Here is a 19,922-nt window from a genome sequence, read left to right on the forward strand (position 1 = left end):
TCTGTGACCCACTACCAGCACTTAAAAATTACGAGAACTCTTTTTATTCCAATGTTGTATAAAAAGCGGTAAAATAACAAGGACGTATAAATCATTAGTACACCTGTGAGTTCGTTTGCCTGGCAACAAGCATACTCTGCCAATAAAGTAACACAAATCGCGCAAATCTTTTATTCATTTGTCGTTGTTGTGTCTAGGAACTTTCGAAGTCAATCGGTGTTTGCGGTTGTGAACAATGTTGCAAGTTGAAGTGCGCCGAATTAGCGCGGTCTGACGCGCTCCTGCGTGACTCGAGTGCTAATTTGGTCAGTACCTAATGGCGATAAAAATATGTTTTTACACATATGTAGGTATATATTATCTAGTAGAGGATAATCCAAGTGCGTTGAACGCAAAAATGAATAGTAGTAGAGTTTTGAATGTGCTTTGAAAGTAAAATAGTGATTTATTTTTATTTAAAGTAAAAAGTAACTCGATTCGAACTTGCAGTACCTACCTAAGGGAATCAAAGTAGGCATTTCTTAGAACAGAACAGAAAAGAGCTCGCAATATTTTCCTGACAGTAAATTATTTCCACGCCAGTCCCTTCATCAGTCGCTACATTTTTATAGTTTTTAAATGTATGGTTGGCCATTTGATTCACATTACGGCTGACAGGCAATCGTTTAATCTTTTCATTGGTATTGAATTGAACCGAGCGAGCGAGCGCGGTGGCCCGGATGACTCACGCGAACCTGACAGCTCTTACCTTTATTTTCTACGACAGATTGGATGTAATAAAACATAATCCTGTCTATAGACGATTTGGTGAAAATATTTTATTAAATGCATTCATGTTGAATGAATTGGTTTAATAAGTTGTGATGAATGCCTTGTTATACACATCAGGTAAAACACATTTAAAAATGTCTAAACATAATAAATTCGGGAGTTCGTTGTGTTAAATGAAAAATATTGATGTCTATCCTCTATCCTAATGGTCATTGGTCTAGAAAATAAACAATGTAACGTTGTTCCTCGGCAATCTCTGCAAGACATCTTATTATACCTATGCAATTTTATCAGTCATGCGTGCATAACTATTTCAAGTTCCAACCTCAACTAAGTATATTTCTAAGCTTTTCTTTTTTCATTGGATGATGACTAACCATATATCACTATTTGGGTACGATGTTAATTCCAAAACAGTAGTAGTAGAGTAGTAGAGCTAGAGATTAAGAAAACACATCAAAAGTTAGAAAGTTATCCTCTCGTCAGTCTTTTTCTGTCCACTGCTGAACAATGGTCTCCTATAAACACGTCATTAGGTTTAATTATGCAATCTGTCTATCTATCAATTGATGTGGTGAAACACAAAAAAATAGTAATTTTTATGGGTCAAATTCCCTTTCCCTATAATCATGTGCAACACACTTAAGTATGCATCTTAATATTAGATTAGGAGGTGGAGCGGGATACGTGCACGTTTTCCTTGCGCGCAACGAAAGCGTTCGCGAACGCATCTATCAGCGTTGATTGTTAGGTTGATTGATTGCAACTGTCAAGCGGTAATGGCGGCGAGTGGCGGCCATATTGAAACCGATGAATGCGCCTAAGCTAATATTAATGCATGTTATTGATGAGCATATGGTAACTTTTCGATATTTTTTCAACTGTATAAAAGCAGTGTCGGTTTGATTGAATGTACCATTATAAGGCGAGATGCTACAAAAGTGCTTCAACTTTGAAAGCACTTCAATGAGGTTATGAGGACGGGATTAAGCAACGATATTATTAATGTGGGTTTATTTTGCCCTTCGATATTAAAATTTTGGGATAAAAAAGAAACAACCGCTCCTTAAACAATTTATTATATTTACATGAATCAAGTATAAATTAACAATTTGACACCAGATTATAAAAAACTTTTTCGTTCCTTAATTCAAGTTTAAAAAACCGCTACATGTATTCTTTTTAAAAATTATGCATCTGTTATAAATATATCAAGATTTCCATACGTTGTTCATAAATAAAATAAAGCAAATGAATTTGTTCCAATAATATATTTACACCATCGGCCCATATTATCACAATGAGATTAACGTTTTGTAAAAATATTCTATTTATATCTATATGAACACTAATTTAATAACCGGCTTGTAAAATAACATTCATTCTTCACGTTCGATGATCCCTGAAAGTAAAAAAATAAACGATTTAAAGAAAAAAATATACTAACATATTATTTATAGGGAACTATATTTTCTATCACCAAAATTTATATTTGTCATCAAGTTGTATCACCTAATAAATAGATCTATCACCACGAAATATTTTCGTTCTCAGATAAACAAAAATTGTTCCCAGGTATGAATTATCAAATTAATGTTAATATGTGTGTAAAATAAGAGATCGATAACCAATAAAATTATATTGCATTACATGAATATAAACTTCGTTCTTATAATAACAGTTTTGTTACTTAAATAATAGCTCTGTGCTCAGAATGGTAGATCTGTCACCAAATAAATCGATTATCGATCCCTGACTGCGGCTCCTTTTTATGTGAAAACATATTATTGGATTAGCCTTGGATTAGCCATACGCTTAAAGCTGGCTGATTATTCAGTGATTATTGTTTTTTAACAATAAATATTGATTATTTTAACTTTAATTAGGTAAGTGTTTTATCTACAAATTATTATGCTAGCCATAAGCCAGCTATTAAACCAGAGCTGATTATTCAGTGGTTATTATTTTTAAGAATAAATATTGATTATTTTAACTTTAATTGTTTTCTAGTAACATAAAATGATTTATTGGTGATCTCTTTAAATTAGTTTGCTTAAATACTTATTAGGACACACCTATTATAATACATACAAAAACATTTATTTGGTACTAGACCTTATATCTCAGGATTTTAGGTGATTTATTGTGGAACTGATTTTGCATTGTTTGGTGACTACATTTTGGTGACAGATCTACTATTTTGAGGACAAACCCTATTATTTAAGAAACACAAAACTAATTAAATTGGTGATAGCTTAAATGATACCCTTATTTATATGTATGCCATGCCTACTGACATTCGATTTTTTCTTTTGGCAATTTTTTAAACTTCCAAATTAATTCAATAATTCATATCGAACAGTACTTAAAACGTTTGAAATTTAAAGGAACGTTTGAAACATTATACAAGTTCAAAACTAGAGTCTAAATTTAAGCCTGAGAGACAGACAATAGCAAAATAAAATGAAGAGTTATGATGGAGTAATTAAAAACAATTATATGCATAAAGCCGGCTTAAGCATGATTTATATTCTAACGTAATTTATGCAGCAATGTGCACAACAATTTTTGTAGTCATTTTTTGCATCAAAATATCGCTAAATCTTTCTTATTTTAAAAAGCTTCATAACATTCTGAATTACTTTTTACACATGTTATACTCCTCGTGCTTATTTCGAACTAGCTTTCCGCCCACGGCTACGCCGCGTTTTTCAAAGAAAAACCCGCATAGTTCCCGTTCCCGGGGGATTTCCGGGATAAAACCTATCCTATGTGTTAATCATAGTTACCCTCTATATCTGTACTTAATTTCATTGTAATCGGTTCAGTAGTATTTGCACGAATACATCCAAGGAATAAAAAGTTTCATACAAACTTCTATCCCCTATTTTCCCCTTTAGGGGATGAATTTTCTAAAATCCTTTATTAGGGGACGCCTACGTTATGACATCTACCTGCATGCCAAATTTCAGCCCGATACGTCCAGTGGTTTGGGCTGTGCGTTGATAGATCACTATATCAGTCACATTTGAGTTTTATATATATACTAGCTTCCGCTCGCGACTCCGTCCACGCGGAAAAATTAAGATTTATTTTTTTCTACGTATTTTTCCGGGATAAAAAGTATCCTATTTTATGCCCAGGATAATAAAGTATAATCATACCAACTTTCATCGAAATCGAACCGTTAGTTTTCACGTGATGCCTGAACATACAGACAGACAGACAAAAAATTTTTTAATCACATATTTGGGTTTGGTTTCGATACAGTAACACCCCCTGCTATTTATTTTTTCAATATTTTCAATGTACAGAATTGACCCTTCTACAGATTTATTATATGTAATAAATATAGATAACGAAATCCACAACCTCGTACTTGCTATGTTATTGAGATAGGCGTATCCATATTATAAATCCCATTTTAAATAAATTCAATACTGTATAACAATAAAACAATTCTTAACGCCGATTTTTTATCAAAATTGATTTGACTACTTTTGCCAGATCTGAACATCAAAATCGCAATTTTTTGATAGTTTTGCCATGTACATTCATAGATTTTTTGCAATAACAGATCGAAAATCTTAACAGAACTCACCCAGAAGCTGTGAAATGACGTAAGTCCCAAATTCCCTACGCACATAGAACTTCCAAAGTCCCAATTTACCTAACTACAAATTTCTAACTCCCCAACTCACCTAGCTAAGTTCAAACCCGGCGCCCGCTTGTATCGCGTACAGCAGCTTCTCAGCGAGCACCTCCTCATCCTGGACCTCGGGGATCTTCAGCAGGTTCATGCAAGTTGAGGATGAGGGCAGCCGGTCAGAGGATCCCGCTGATTGGATGCAGAACGGCGGTTGTAGATCCTAGATGTAAGAGAATTTTTTATATAGCGTAGAAAGGTATCGTTTTACTACAATTACAACTTTTTAATCGATTTAATATTATCTTAGAAACAGTGGCACTGAGGAAAAAAGGTTTGCCTCCTCTTTGAAAAGCTGAGCAACAAACATCTAATCGTTAACATCTATAATATAAAAGATACCTAACATTTTAGAATACAATAGAATAGAAAAGAATTCATTTATTCATGGTAAAACAAGAAATACATATAAAAAAAATTGATTCAAAACGGATCAATGCAAAAAAGTTGTTCTCTTATCCTGTTGATGGCATTTTAAATCTCATTCATATTGTATAGAAAAATAATTTGACAAAAATATATTTTCACGTTACCTTAAAACCCAAAAGCGGTGGCCTTGAACAGCTGGTGACGAATTTAAGTAACTGCCGACGCTGGTCGTCCGTAAAGCGAGCCACAACCTTCCAGAATTGTACGATCACTGGATGAGTTTCTGAGAATCCACCTGGAAGTAACAAATTGTTAGCTTTGGAAGATTTGATGATAATAAAATAACAAAATCTATGCTGTTTCAAATAGTTGTATATTTAAAAAAGGGCTATAGCATATGGGGGCGATATAAAATACACCGCCTTAACACTTCAATCGCCAAATGGGTTGCAAATTCGACAAAAAATATTTTTAAACGTTATTATTCAAGCACAAGTAAAGTTCTTATAGAGAAAAAAAGACGAAAGGGGCAATAGGGTAGACCAACGTTAACCAACCAGCGTAAGTTAAAGAAGAACCAATTTAAAAGACATTTGTCAGTTAATTAGAGGTAACTAAATTTAAAAAAATCAGTGTTTTTTTTTTCTTCCAAGATTTGCGCTCTAGTTCCAGTTCCAGGTACGGACAGGACTCGTTTATTCGGCACAGGACTCATTTATTCGGCACAGGACTCGTTTATTCGGCACAGGACTCGTTTATTTTTGCACTAATCAGGCAATATATCTCACCGCCATACTGCGTGTGCGCGCGCAGGTCGTCCAGGTCGATGGGCACCTCAGCACCGGACACCAGCAGCTGCAGCTCGCGGCACGAGAACATGCGCAGCCACTCCGAGCTCACCACCGAAGTCAGCCCGCGCTTTAACGCAGCGCATTGTGCTCGGATTTGCCTGTGGGGAAACGAATATAGACTCTATATCAAAGGCTTTAAGAGTAATAATCGGTAGCTGCAGCTCGCGGCACGAGAACATGCGCAGCCACTCCGAGCTCACCACCGAAGTCAGCCCGCGCTTTAACGCAGCGCATTGTGCTCGGATTTGCCTGTGGGGAAACGAATATAGACTCTATATCAAAGGCTTTAAGAGTAATAATCGGTAGCTGCAGCTCGCGGCACGAGAACATGCGCAGCCACTCCGAGCTCACCACCGATGTGAGACCGCGTTTTAGCGCAGCGCATTGTGCTCGGATTTGCCTGTGGGGAAACGAATATAGACTCTATATCAAAGGCTTTAAGAGTAATAATCGGTAGCTGCAGCTCGCGGCACGAGAACATGCGCAACCACTCCGAGCTCACCACCGAAGTCAGCCCGCGCTTTAACGCAACGCATTGTGCTCGGATTTGCCTGTGGGGAAACGAATATAGACTCTATATCAAAGGCTTTAAGAGTAATAATCGGTAGCTGCAGCTCGCGGCACGAGAACATGCGCAGCCACTCCGAGCTCACCACCGATGTGAGACCGCGTTTTAGCGCAGCGCATTGTGCTCGGATTTGCCTGTGGGGAAACGAATATAGACTCTATATCAAAGGCTTTAAGAGTAATAATCGGTAGCTGCAGCTCGCGGCACGAGAACATGCGCAGCCACTCCGAGCTCACCACCGAAGTCAGCCCGCGCTTTAACGCAGCGCATTGTGCTCGGATTTGCCTGTGGGGAAACGAATATAGACTCTATATCAAAGGCTTTAAGAGTAATAATCGGCAGCTGCAGCTCGCGGCACGAGAACATGCGCAGCCACTCCGAGCTCACCACCGATGTGAGACCGCGTTTTAGCGCAGCGCATTGTGCTCGGATTTGCCTGTGGGGAAACGAATATAGACTCTATATCAAAGGCTTTAAGAGTAATAATCGGTAGCTGCAGCTCGCGGCACGAGAACATGCGCAGCCACTCCGAGCTCACCACCGAAGTCAGCCCGCGCTTTAACGCAGCGCATTGTGCTCGGATTTGCCTGTGGGGAAACGAATATAGACTCTATATCAAAGGCTTTAAGAGTAATAATCGGCAGCTGCAGCTCGCGGCACGAGAACATGCGCAGCCAGTCCAAGCTCACGACTGACCGCGAGACCGCGTGAGACCGCGTTCTGCCTGTGGGAAACGCGAATTTCGACTCTATTTGTATTGCCTTAAGTGTGGTAATCCAATTGACGTAAGCCTGTGAGCGGATCTGCCTGTGAATAACGCGAATTTAGACTCTATTCGTATGTATTTAAGTGTAAAAATCGATCAACGTTAGCCCGCGCTTTAGTACTGAGCACTGCACGCGGATCTGCGTGTGGATGCAAGGCAAATTTCGCAATCGAAATGTTGTGCATGAATTTGTCTGTTGAGCGGTGAAAGAGAAAGCGATGTTATGTACATTGTACAAGGGACGTTATAGAAGTGAAACTTACCTATTAAGTTTAAAATCAGCGACGAGATGAATATATTCTATCCTATTCTCGGCCGTCACGGGAATGTTGGCGCCGCCCGGTTTAAGTTCTTCTATCTATTTGTAGGAATGTTATTACATTTTTAATTATTATTATAGATTTTAAATAGGCAACATAATATAGTGCAAATCTCATAACAAGCCCTATAAAATTAAAGTTTTGAATTTCCAGTGAGTACTATGAAAAGTAATAATGAAAAACTCACTATTTATTTTACTTATTGTTGTAGTTTTAAAATTCATTTTTAAAGAAATTGTCGCTATTGTACTAGTCAGATCTATACTGACCTAAAATGTCAAATAAAGATTTTTCTGGAATTTACAAGAGTACAAAATCAACTCACCCTTTGCTCCCCTAGTTCATCGCTAACAATAGTAAAGTCCAGTCCCAAGTCCGGTACGTCCTCCCACCTGTGGGACTTGAGCAACAGCAAGCCTCTATACAGTCCCGGGTCGAGAGACGCGAGTGCGTGCACGTCGGGCTCGCGGGACGAACATAGTTTAGCTAGGAAGAATTCCGCTAGAGGCAATTCTACTAGCAGATTCTCGTATAGCGCCTGAAATATCAAAATAACTTGAAAAGAAAATGTAATGGGTTCATCATGAACTAAAAATTATAGTATTAATAAGATATCAATGCACAACTACAGTCATGGGCGTAGCTAGCCATGGGCTCAAGGTGGGGCAACAATAAAAAATAATATTATGTAACTAGCAACTGTATGTACCAAGTATGTACCCAAAGTTATATCCAGGTCTTCAATTGCCGGCGGCCGTACCGCCGGCATTTGCGAAGGCATTCGCGAAGGCACTCGCGAAGGCATTTGCGAAGGCATTCGCGAAGGCATTGGCGAAGGCATTCGCGAAGGCATTTGCGATGGCATTCGCGAAGGCATTCGTGAAGGCACTCGCGAAGGCATTTGCGATGGCATTTGCGATGGCATTCGCGAAGGCATTCGTGAAGGCACTCGCGAAGGCATTTGCGAAGGCATTCGCGATGGCATTCGCGAAGGCATTGGCGAAGGCATTTGCCAAGGCATTCGCGAAGGCATTCGCGAAGGCATTTGCGAAGGCATACGCGATGGCATTCGCGAAAGCATTTGCGAAGGCATTCGCGAATGCCTTTTTTCTAGTGTAGGCACTAGAAAAAAGCCTCAGCTATTTTCTTCTTTCGTGTGTAATTCGTTATTCGAATTATTCTTATTCAAAACACCTTATTGTTCACCTACCACACCACGAAATAGATCCAAAAATCTTCAGCCGTTTGGTCGCTGGGCGTATGACACTTGTTAGTTGTTAGTCAGTCAATTTAGAGGTGAATAATACTAATTATAAAGGTCGCATTTTCTGTGTCGCCTGTCGACTTTCGAGAATCGAGTGTGAATTTTCTTACGGATATTAAGCTTAGTAGTTAGTAGGTACTTGAATTTTTAGATTTGGTTAGGTATCTACGTACCTTCCAGGTCAAAGCTAGAGTGGGGCAAGCGCCCCACCCTGCCCCACCGTGGCTACGCCCATGCGAACTACTACTATTAATACGATTTTTTTACTTCAAATTAAATTCATAACGTGTTATCCTGGAAAACATCGAGTATGAGATAAATAAAATTCCGTTAAAACTTAAAACCCAATTATGCAAAATCTGTAAATTTCAGAAAATTTTGATATATCAAAAGAGAAAGAGCGAATTTTTCCTCTCTTCCTCAGGATAACATAGGTATTAAAGATTATAATAACACAAATCAGTCAGTATACCTTTCCTAACATCCTTCCAATAAAATAGTAGTGCATGGGAAAATCATCATACAGCAAGTGAACACCAGGGTTTGGGTACAACATGTTGTCTTTTGTCAATCTGAACAGTCCTCTGTTGGGATCGAAGGCTGATCTGAAATTCGTCAATTTTTTTAAGCTGTTGTCTCTACTATTTTTTCCTTCAAATTCAGTTTTATTATCAAAATATAATATCAAGTGGAAATTAATAACTAAATTCACTTTTAAAATAATAGTAATTAAGAACGATTTTATATTGAATGAATAATATATAATGCCTATTATAAAATAAAAGTTGGCCCTAACACATGATATTACTGACACTCAAGTCAATTATTTCACTTACTTACTTTATGTATAAGAAACACTATATATTTCTTTACCACAAATAATTGTTACTTACTTTAATAGTTCAGATAGAAATTCCCTAAAAAGTCCACCGCCATCTACTCCGGGCTCTTCTGCACCAGCTTGATTTATTAGCTGAACTCGAAGTTTAAGTTTTAAATTTGGTTCTAAAAGTAAATAAATCTTTTTTTTTAATCATCAGTGAAATAAAACAAAGCACCGAATCCTTTGATCGAATTGTAATCAATAATCACTGATACTTAATAATCTCATCAATAGACTTACCGTTCTCAGGTCTTAATTTATCAAAAGCGTCTTCGTATAGATGCGTTCGACGAACGCTAATATTTATTGATGGACCTTCATTGAAATTCGTCATTTCATACCAATGGTCATGCTTTTCCCTGTAATCATTTTAGAATCATTATACTATGTTGAACTTTGGGGCATAATAAACTTTAATAAAATTTCTAAAATCAGTACAGATTATTTTTGTCATCTATATATCTAGAATCATTTTTACAATTACCTCAACAAAAGGCCTTGGAAAATCAGAACACGCGTCGCGAATGGCACAACAAATGGTATCTCTCTCAATATAGTGACTGTTCTCAATTCCTTGATTGTTAATGGGGGACCCTCATCTGTAAATTTAAGATGAAATAATAAATAGAATAAAAAAAAAAATGTACAAAACAAAAAACGGAAAATTGTAATTTGGCCACCATTTCTAAACAACTTTTAAATTTTACATCAAATAATTTTGCGTTACAGTATTGTCGCCTTACCGCAATAGAAGTTGTATTACAAAGAACAGCACCAAATTTGACGAGCCCCAATGACTTTTGCATCAATTTTTCACCTCTGAAAATAACTTTTTTTTACCTAACGTGGTCCACTAACTAGATGAGCGGCTAGAGCCTCACGGCTAGAGACGTGGCGTTAACACATGACTCACCACCCGTGAACTTGGAGCAGTTATAGACCACTAAAGAATTGCCCCATTTTTTGTTCACCTGTCCAAAAAAGCACCTTTTCCAGTTTCTTAAGAGTCCGGCGGAGGCCGCTGCCAACTGCAATTCGAAGTGAAGGCAAAATACGGTCGAATATTGTTGTCTCTGTTGCACAATTCCCGCCGAAGCCGCGCGTGAATTTGTGTGATTAGTGTGTAGTTGTGTGAGTGTACCATTCATTCATATTGACAAACTCATTTCTTTTTATTTAGGAATATAATGTTTCTTATTTACTTTATTTTTGCAGCAAACTTTGGGCAATCGTAAGTGTATGTGCAGAATAGCAATGCGTTTTAAGGAAATTTCTCTACAACACTTATATCCTACTAGTAATATTATAAATGCGAAAGTTTGTATGGATGTATGGATGTTTGTTACTCTTTCACGTAAAAACTACTGAACCGATTACAATGAAATTTAGCACACATATAGAGGGTAACTTAGATTAACACATAGGATTTTTATCCCGAAAATCCCACGGGAACGGGAACTATGCGGGTTTTCCTTTGCAAACGCGGGCGAAGCCGCGGGCGAAAATCTAGTCTTCAATAATATCTCAACATCTAGGCTTTGTAGAAAAAAAATGTAGCTGTAAAAATCAGGGTACATTTTTTTCGCAAATATAATCTATACTCTATACTGTATATAATAAAAAAATCTGTAGAAGGGTCAATTCTGTACATTGAAAATATCGAAAAAGTAAATAGCAGGGGGTGTTACTGGATCGATACCAAACCCAAATATGTGATTAAAAAAATTTTTGTCTGTCCGTCTGTCTGTCTGTCTGTATGCTGACATCACGTGAAAACTAACAGTTCGATTTCGATGAAACTTGGCATAATAATTATACTTTATTATCCTGGGCATACAATATATACTTTTAGATACTTTTTATCCTGGAATAACACGTGGAAAAAAATAATCTTAATTTTTCAGTTTTATCCATAGACGTTGTTCTGTAGAACCGCGAACACACGTTGCGTTACCCGCAGTGGATCCTTTTTTTTATAAGATGTCATTGTCAGAGTAACTCAAAATGGAGAAATAAACCATCCACGCGAAGACCGACTTCCGCGCGGACGGAGACGCGGGTGGAAGCTAGTCAGAAATATTACAATACAATTGGCAAAAAATACGCACGCACAATGCACTATATGTTTTTACTTTTAGGCGCAAAAAAGTGATATCCTTTGACCCTTTTTTATCGGAAATATCTAAGGAGCTTCTCTTTACACGAGTAGAACACCCAGAGTTTTATTTTAAAAACACGATTTTTAAAAAAATATTTAAAATATTGGGATTTTCGCGGCCGACTGAGCTACCTAAATAAATTCGTAGAAAAAAAAATTGATACACTAGAAAATTTATTATGTTGCTAATATGTGTAGTGATTACAGGCGCAAATTATTTTAATTAAACTAATTATTAAAGTAATTATTTTAAACCAGAATTAACAATACTTGTATTTAGGTATACCTACTTAATTATATTTAAAACGATAAATTAAATTAAACTAAAAAACACAAAATATGCAAAAATAAATTAAAATTATTATTATACGAGCATAGAACCTCCACCTTTTTGTTTTAGGATTAAAAAGAAAATAGTTTGACAGGCTTGTGCTTGACAAAGTGGTGACGTGGTTTTCACACATCGAAAATATTACCAACACATACAAACTTTTTTCTATACTATGAAGTTTACTGTATGTATCTGTATATTGTGCTTGATGCGACAGCACGACGACCGATGAAAATTTGTGATTAATTTGAACGTGTGCCGTAATACCAAAAACGATGAATGAAAACTCAATGCTTTTCCAATTTTTTTTGCATATTGTGTAACTTAAAAATGTAAACCATGTTTCGAATTACATTACATTAAGAATATTGCCGTTTTTATTACAGAATGGATGAGTAGAAAACATATCATTTATACTTTAAAAATGTGAGAAATACAAATCGTTTACAATTCGTTGTATTTAAGTATTTTGCAATAAAAATAATATGGGAACCTAGATAAATACTGTCTTATTCCGAATAACAACACAATAAAGTGGAAATATGCTCAAACTGAAAATTATTTTGGTATTACGTTTGTATGGAAAAATTGTCGTCCGCCGGCCTCTTAAGCACACTAACCTTGGCCAGTCGTAGGAGCTAGATGAGCGAGGTGTGCCCTATAAGTCCTAAGGTGAGTATCGACTTCGCGCTCCAAGAGATCGAACATTGGCGCGCGCTCCAGCCGCGTGAAATGGATACCAGTTTGGAACGCGCGCCAAAATGTTCGTTGGAGCGGTCGAACGCGGAGCGGTCCGTTCCGTTGGGTGTCGGTTTTTTACCGCGCATCAATCGTGGCGCGCGCGCCAATGGAGACGGGTTTGTCGTATTTATTGTGTTTGTTGCGCTCCGAGTAATAATTATGGATAACCAAAGTGAAGTGAAGTTTTTTATTGTGTCTTCTATCACTTCGAACTGCATATCTCTTATAAGTGTCACTCCATACTGCATTCTTTTTCGGTACAGCTCTTTTATCCACCAACGCACTTTTCGTTTCTGTTTTTTCTTTCTTATTATGCTGTGTATAATTACAAAAGCTGCTGCTGCTCGTACACGACTAGCTTCCATGATGAACGGTCAAACACTGGAACGGTTGCCACGCGCGCCAGGCGCGCTTGGTTGATATACTTCAATTATTTGGAACGCGCTCCGCGGAACGCACTCTCGGCGTGGTCATTCATGGCGCGCGCGCGCCAGGAGCGCGAAGTCGATACCCAGCTTAACGGTTCCGTCCCCTCACGGCTAGAGACGCGGCAGTACCATCTGCTGGTGCGGGCGGAACACCAGCCGAGCAGAAAGACACCCACGACACACCGCCCGTGAACTTGGAGCAGTTATAGACCACTAAAGAATTGCCCCATTTTTTTTGTTCACCTGTCCAAAAAAGCACCTTTTCCAGTTTCTTAAGCACACTAACCTTGGTCAGTAGTAGGTGCTAGATGAGCGAGGTGTGCCCTATAAGTCCTACGGTTCCGTCCTCTCACGGCCAGAGACGCGGCAGTACCATCAGCTGGTGCGGGCGGAACACCAGCTGCCCCTGGAGATGCCCAGGACACACCGCCTGTAAATTGTAGCCGGCTGTCCCGGGCGTATAGTGCACGGAGGAGTTGCGTGCATACCTGCCGTACGGAATATCATGTTAATATGATTCCATTGTGTATTGCTATTCAAAGAAATAACTTTCACTATAACTTTTATGTATTAACGTATAGTACACTTAGTAATTGAGTATTTGAATAAAAAAAATTATTGATTTTTTTTTGTATTTTAAAACCTTATTATTAATAATATTGATATTTAATGCAAAAAACTCAAAAAAAAAATTTTCATTTAATTATAAGCTATTAAAATTGATGAAATTTAAATTAAAATCACGTGACTATAAACGCGCCTTGACTGGTCACCATAGATGTGACGTCAAAATGTTTTAGTTGTATACGTTTTTCTATCAACTGCAATGTGTCAAAACTAACATTATGACGTCACACGCGTCCGGGTGACGCTTCGGGAGTTGTCGGTGTGTTTTCGGTACTGGATTCAAAGACTAATTTTTATTTTGAAATAACTTTTGAATTATTGCAAAAAAATAGTTTTGTTATAAAACTAATATATAATCTTTCCATTTAGATTTTAGCACAAAAAAATTTTTTATTCAAATACTCAATCGCGTACACGTGTGTGGTATGGAATAGGATGTCAAAAAATTAATTTCTTGTGATTTCTATGCGCATAGTAAATGGGTTTATTTAATATTTTCTTACTTAATAACTTTATTAACAACAATGATATGAATACAGATTATTATATTATTACATTATAAGATTAAATAACAATGTTTTTTATTACTTGCAATAAGGCATATGCGCAACAACAAACCTTGAACAAATGAGTCCAAGCCGGCGTCAAATTCTTCCCAGACACATCACTCTGAGAACCTCCCGCCGAATCTTTATATTGTACTACTACAAACGGTCTGGTTTCTGGATACACTAGTTCCACTAAACCGAGACACACTTGTTTCAGTGTACGGCATAATCCACTTAGTTCAGAAAAATCGAACGCGTGGACACGCCCAGCGGGGGAACTGTTTGACATGTTCGGAACTGGAAAAAAGTATGAATGTGAAAAAAAACAAGAATTATATCATATAAATATATTTTTGAGTACACATAACTTATTTGCTAAGTAAAAGAATAGGATATTACTAAGTTTGAAATGAAAAGCAAAAAAATTTTTTTTGATAATTTAAAGGAAAGTTGGAGAATATATTGTAACTTTTACTGACCAAATTATTTAATTCACATACTACAAAAAATGCAACTCACGGCATATCTTATCGTCGCCGTCCATATCCCTAAAGAACTCGGTGTCATGCAGAGTTCCGATCAGCAGAGTGAACAACGCACAGAACACAGCCAACGGTGCTAACAGTCTATGTACTCCAATGACTGAGGTATCTGCTCCCATACCACGGGATAATGCTGATATTAACGGCGTATTCGACCCACCGAATGACGATTCGTGAGACATACTTGTCAGCCATTGCCATAAACCACGTAGGAATATCGGTTTGAAAGCTAGCGTGTATAGTAACCTAAAAGAAAATTGTGTTATGTATATGTTTTGAACATTTTTAATTGACAAAAATGACAGCTAAGCAATAAAATTCAAATTTGATGGTAAAAATTCAATTGATATTAAATCCTACACACATTTCTCATTGTATTCATTACAAAGAAAGAAAAGCTTACCTATATTTATGTAATGCCATCCGATGGCTCAATAGTAAATTATGACATATCTGCGACATGGAGTCCAAAAATTCATCACTCAAGTCACTTTCCACGATCTGTGCGCACGTTTTCATCACACACCGCTCAGGTTCATTCAACGTCTCAACACATTTGGTCAAAAGATTTTGTTCTCTAACTGAAGTGGGATTAGGTTCACTTTCGCTATCACTATCATCGTCGTCATTGTCGGCAGCTGTTTCTTGACTGTACAATGAGTCTTCATACTCGTACGTTATTTGTTTATTGCACGCATTCACTGTTAGTTTAGCTAAGACCTTAAGGTAATTGAGTACAATTCTATTGAGCGGCAGTCTTGTGTGATCTAATCTTCGCACATCATTAACTGAAACATGATTTAAAATATTGTACTGTAGATACAACAATGGCAATACTAAATTTAACCCATGACTTGAATTAAAATTGCAAGAATACGAAATTAAAGAGATTGTTTAATAACTACATTTTAGTTTGTAACTATTAATCTTGTATAATTATTATCTTCAATTTTTTGTCATTTTTAGGAAATATCATAAAAACACTTACCAAAACCAACAGGTTCCAACATTAAAACAGAATGCAATAACCAGGAGTCATTCAAGAGTCTCCCATCATTATACTTAGAATCATCTTGCAGGCATTGTATCAACGAGACGAAGGGAAAAGGTCTATTTGCATCGCCAGTTAGTGCTGGTATGATGAACATTTCTATTGGTTCAGGATATGGCTTGCATAGAAATGCCGACGTAAACTCCGTCATAATTGTATCACTGAAATAACATTAGATAGTAATTCATGATGGGTGTTTTCAAACGCAACAATGTCAATATTTATTAAGATTTTTTTTTTTTGAGAATTATAATATTATCGTAAATTTTAGCAATCAATTAAAATGAATTAGATTAGAAACTAATATAAAGTTCAGTATGAATAGAATTCAATAATCTGTAAAAAGTTATTACTTACTCATATTCAGCTATATTCACTCTACTTGTGATGCTTAAAGGTCTTTGTATTAGATCAAAAAGGGCTCCACAGAGTGGAGTCGGCGGATTCGGCGACGGCCCGTACAGTGGAGGTGTTCGCCTACATATTAACTGACATATATCTTTAAAGTAGCCTGAAATATAAAATAATACATATATAAATCTGAATATTTTGATTTCCTATTATACTAAAGTGGAATAATGCATCATATTGGGTATAAACCAAAATCTTAGCAGAAAAAAACAGAGAACTTGCATTGCAACAAATATTAATAACCAAAATGTAGACTTTTCATTGCATCAATAAAATGAGCATTTACAGTGTAAATTAGCAATTATTTGTACAGATATTGTGTTAATTACTTTTAAGGCTTTAACTCACCTCTTTTGACAAGATAAAGGAAAGTTCGTCCAACAGTATTGATGGCATCTTCACGATTCATCACATTCGTTACTGTATTGGCTGATGTAAAAACTTCGAACATTCGTAACGGTACAGCTAAGGGCACCTATATAATAAATGGAGTTATCAATTGTATCCAATCATAGTTTTAATGAGAAGTAAATTTATACAAATTGTATAGATTAATGGAGACATTTGAGTTAATATTTTCACTTTTCAATCCCTCCACCTTCTTGGTGAGATTTCAGCAAATCTATACTAATATTATAAAGCTGAAGAGTTTGTTTGTTTGTTTGAACGCGCTAATCTCGGGAACTACTGGTCCGATTTAAAAAATTCTTTCGGTATTAGATAGCTCATTTATCGAGGAAGGCTATAGGCTATATATCATCACGCTATGACTAACAGGAGTGGAGCCACGGGGGTGAAACCGCGCGGAGCAACTAGTTTTAATATTTACACAAATAAATTAATGAATTACCTCTGAATCATCTTTCAATAGCCGTAAGTGTAAAACTAACAATCTTCTTATTTGTATTGATGAACCACTACTTTGAAATACCTTCTGCCATTGCTTGAGTAAAATTTGTGATATTGAAACCTAAAAAGAGGAAAAATATTCAATTCATGCAAATTAAAATAAACTACATCATATAACATAATTTATCACCCTACTGGACAATTGACTGCCTCCTTGGTAGAGTGGTTAATGCGTGAGCATAGAATCAAGGGGTCCTGGGTTTGATTCCCGGTGAAGACGAAGACAGATCACTTACTTATCCTTAAAGAAAAAAGCATCAGAGAAACAGATGTATGGATAATGCCACATAAGATACCCTACTAGGGGAAATGGGACTTCACTTTATTGGCCAATAAAACTTAAGATTTTGTTGACTGTCTTATTTTTTAGTATTAAAAGTACAACTTAATTTGGAATTGAATAAAAAAATTCAATCTTAAAATAATTTTTTTCATTCAAAAACATGAACATTTCATGTTTTTAGGGCAAATTTGACAATTTCTTATTGGAAATTAATTCAACTCTATAACTCAAGTTAACATCAAATGTTAATTTCATTAAAGGAGAATGCCCATTTTTGGTACTGGTTTTTCTCATGCATCAAGACAACAATACTATTAAAAAAATCTCGGCAATTTAGAGGCCTTCTTACCATCGGAAAATATATTTTGAACAGGGAATGTTTTGTAAAATCTAATAAGACATGTAATTGTTTAGATCCGTTATTATAGATTTAGTGTCCATTACCGTTTACATTTTTGGTACGGGTTTTTCTCATGCATCAAGATAAAAATATGTACTTTTAAAAAAAATCTCGGCAATTTAGAGGCCTTCTTACTATCGGAAAATATATTTTGATCAGGGAATGTTTTGTAAAATCTAATAAGACATGTAATTGTTTAGATCCGTTACCATAGATTTAGTATCCATTACCGGTTACCACGGTAACCGAGCAACCATTATGACATTTACTATGGTAAATAGCTAAATGTATTAATATCGATTATTGTTTTCATTGAATTACAAAAAAAAATCAATTAACATAAAATCACTCTGTAAGGTATTGTTTATACACTGTAGGTTGTTTTAACATAGATAGTGAAGTAAAATAATATAAATATATGTATATAAAAAAATATTATTATGACATAGCTTGGTAGGTAACCAGTTATTTCTTATTTGTTTCTTTCTTCGAATATGTAGTGAAAAAATGATTCAAACAACAACAAAAACATGTAAACCGAATAAAAACTCTATTGGCATTTTTTAAATATATATTTAGGTTTGAAATCCGTTGGTTTATTGAAATCCGTCCCGGAAGATTTCTGGTGCCTACCTACACTAGCCGATGAACAGATAGACTTCTGTGACAGTCTGAAAGCATAAGCTCTACGCATAGATTAAATATGTTAAACGAAAAATAACCTTCGGACGATAAAATACTACCTAAATAACATAAACCTAACTAAATCGGGGTTATTTAAGTTTTGAGGTTATTTCACATTTTTCTCAATATCTTGAAAACCCCTGTTTTTATCACAAAAAAATCAATTGGTAAAAATATTTTGAATATCGAAGAACCCTCCAAAACCTTTCTGGCATTGACGCAACACTATACTGTGGTCCATACTTTCATGGGCATTCTCCTTTACTATTTTCTAGTTCTACAAATGCATGTCTTTGATATATTTAAAATAATTCAAATGAATTAAATCTCCTCTGCTGCATTATATGTCAATGTACATATTTGGAATCTAGATACATACATTTACAAGCATTTTAAATGTTGATAATAATGTTTTAACTTTGTCCAGATACAGGAAAATTTCATTGCATAAGGAATAACTAATAAGAAATAAAAACTCACCAATCTGTTACAGTCTGTTTTGTGATCATAAAAGAACAATATTTTGGCGACAAGGCTTGATAAAATTGCGTGATCGTCATTCACGATTTGAGAGAATAGGTTATCAAAATTATGCCTTTCATGTTGTTTACAGTGCTTTCTAGTGAGATAACTTCGAACATAAGCTTGGATTTTTATCGTACTAATAAGTCTTCTTCTATGTTCCTGAAATAGGTAGCATGAATTAATACGAAGCATACACACGCGTGTACACAAAAACATAGAAGCTGTCGTCGTTATTTTTACTCTCTCTAAAACTTACCTCTCGTTTTTGTCGTTGTAATTGCGACTGGTGTATAAGACTATCCCTATCAGTCTTACGCTGAGCACTAGCACCTGCTAGATTTTGCTGAGGTTTCCTTCTAAAGTCGCCCTCAAAAGAATACATTTCTAAATTTTTGCGTAAACAACAATCAGCTGAAAGTTACAATTTGTGACAAGGAAACCTCCAGAAACGCTTAGAAAAAAGTAAAGATTTTCACAAGATTAAGTATTATTACATTATATTTGATTTCCTTTAATAATTAATAAACATGAGTTCCTTTATTTGTACGGAGTTATCAATCACGAACATAATTATTCAGAAATCTCTAACAACCAATCTCTTCTTTAGAGAATCTTTCTTAAACTCTTTTTTAGAGTATAAGTATTCTTTGCTAACAACATTCGACAGTGATAATTATTTTTTTGACATTAAAAAGTTTACAGATTGACATTTACCTTTGCTTTGACGTTTAACTACCACAGAGTATGTTCAAATTATAATACGGAGCGTGTTTTAACTTTGTTTTA

General features: G+C 36.0%; 1 protein-coding gene across 2 annotated transcripts; it reads right to left on the minus strand.

Moving 5' to 3' along the window:
• Window positions 1–1,832: 1,832 nt before the first annotated feature.
• On the minus strand, window positions 1,833–19,722 carry LOC123690917 (ubiquitin-protein ligase E3C). 2 transcript variants are annotated; one of them, XM_045635077.1, is made up of 20 exons: window positions 19,393–19,722; window positions 19,092–19,295; window positions 17,186–17,305; window positions 16,684–16,810; window positions 16,282–16,435; window positions 15,862–16,085; window positions 15,277–15,661; window positions 14,851–15,119; window positions 14,402–14,628; window positions 13,443–13,644; window positions 9,983–10,097; window positions 9,739–9,857; window positions 9,509–9,620; window positions 9,088–9,220; window positions 7,677–7,889; window positions 7,295–7,389; window positions 5,635–5,795; window positions 5,011–5,141; window positions 4,473–4,640; window positions 1,833–2,173 (listed from the first exon to the last, which is right to left on the minus strand). In XM_045635077.1, exons 1-19 carry the CDS (start codon window positions 19,516–19,518, stop codon window positions 4,473–4,475), a joined length of 3,285 nt encoding a protein of 1,094 aa, XP_045491033.1. In that variant the 5' UTR covers window positions 19,519–19,722; the 3' UTR covers window positions 1,833–2,173. The 2 variants fall into 2 exon arrangements, with proteins under 2 accessions (XP_045491033.1, XP_045491024.1); XM_045635068.1 differs by lacking the exons at window positions 1,833–2,173; window positions 4,473–4,640; window positions 5,011–5,141; window positions 5,635–5,795 and adding an exon at window positions 6,301–6,701 and having other exon boundaries at window positions 19,393–19,553.
• Window positions 19,723–19,922: the final 200 nt, after the last annotated feature.

This window comes from Colias croceus, chromosome 1 (assembly GCF_905220415.1).
Source record: "Colias croceus chromosome 1, ilColCroc2.1".
In the NCBI taxonomy this organism is placed as follows: Eukaryota; Metazoa; Arthropoda; class Insecta; order Lepidoptera; family Pieridae; genus Colias; species Colias croceus.

What these genes read in the sequence shown, in the direction of transcription:
- LOC123690917 (XM_045635077.1), bottom strand. Translation starts at nt 19,518, where the DNA reads ATGTATTCTTTTGAGGGCGACTTTAGAAGGAAACCTCAGCAAAATCTA. An exon ending in ATGGCATTACATAAATATAG is followed by an intron (nt 15,120 to 15,276) that starts GTAAGCTTTTCT and finishes ATTTTCTTTTAG; the next exon opens with GTTACTATACACGCTAGCTT. An exon ending in TAAATTAAGACCTGAGAACG is followed by an intron (nt 9,621 to 9,738) that starts GTAAGTCTATTG and finishes ATTTACTTTTAG; the next exon opens with AACCAAATTTAAAACTTAAA.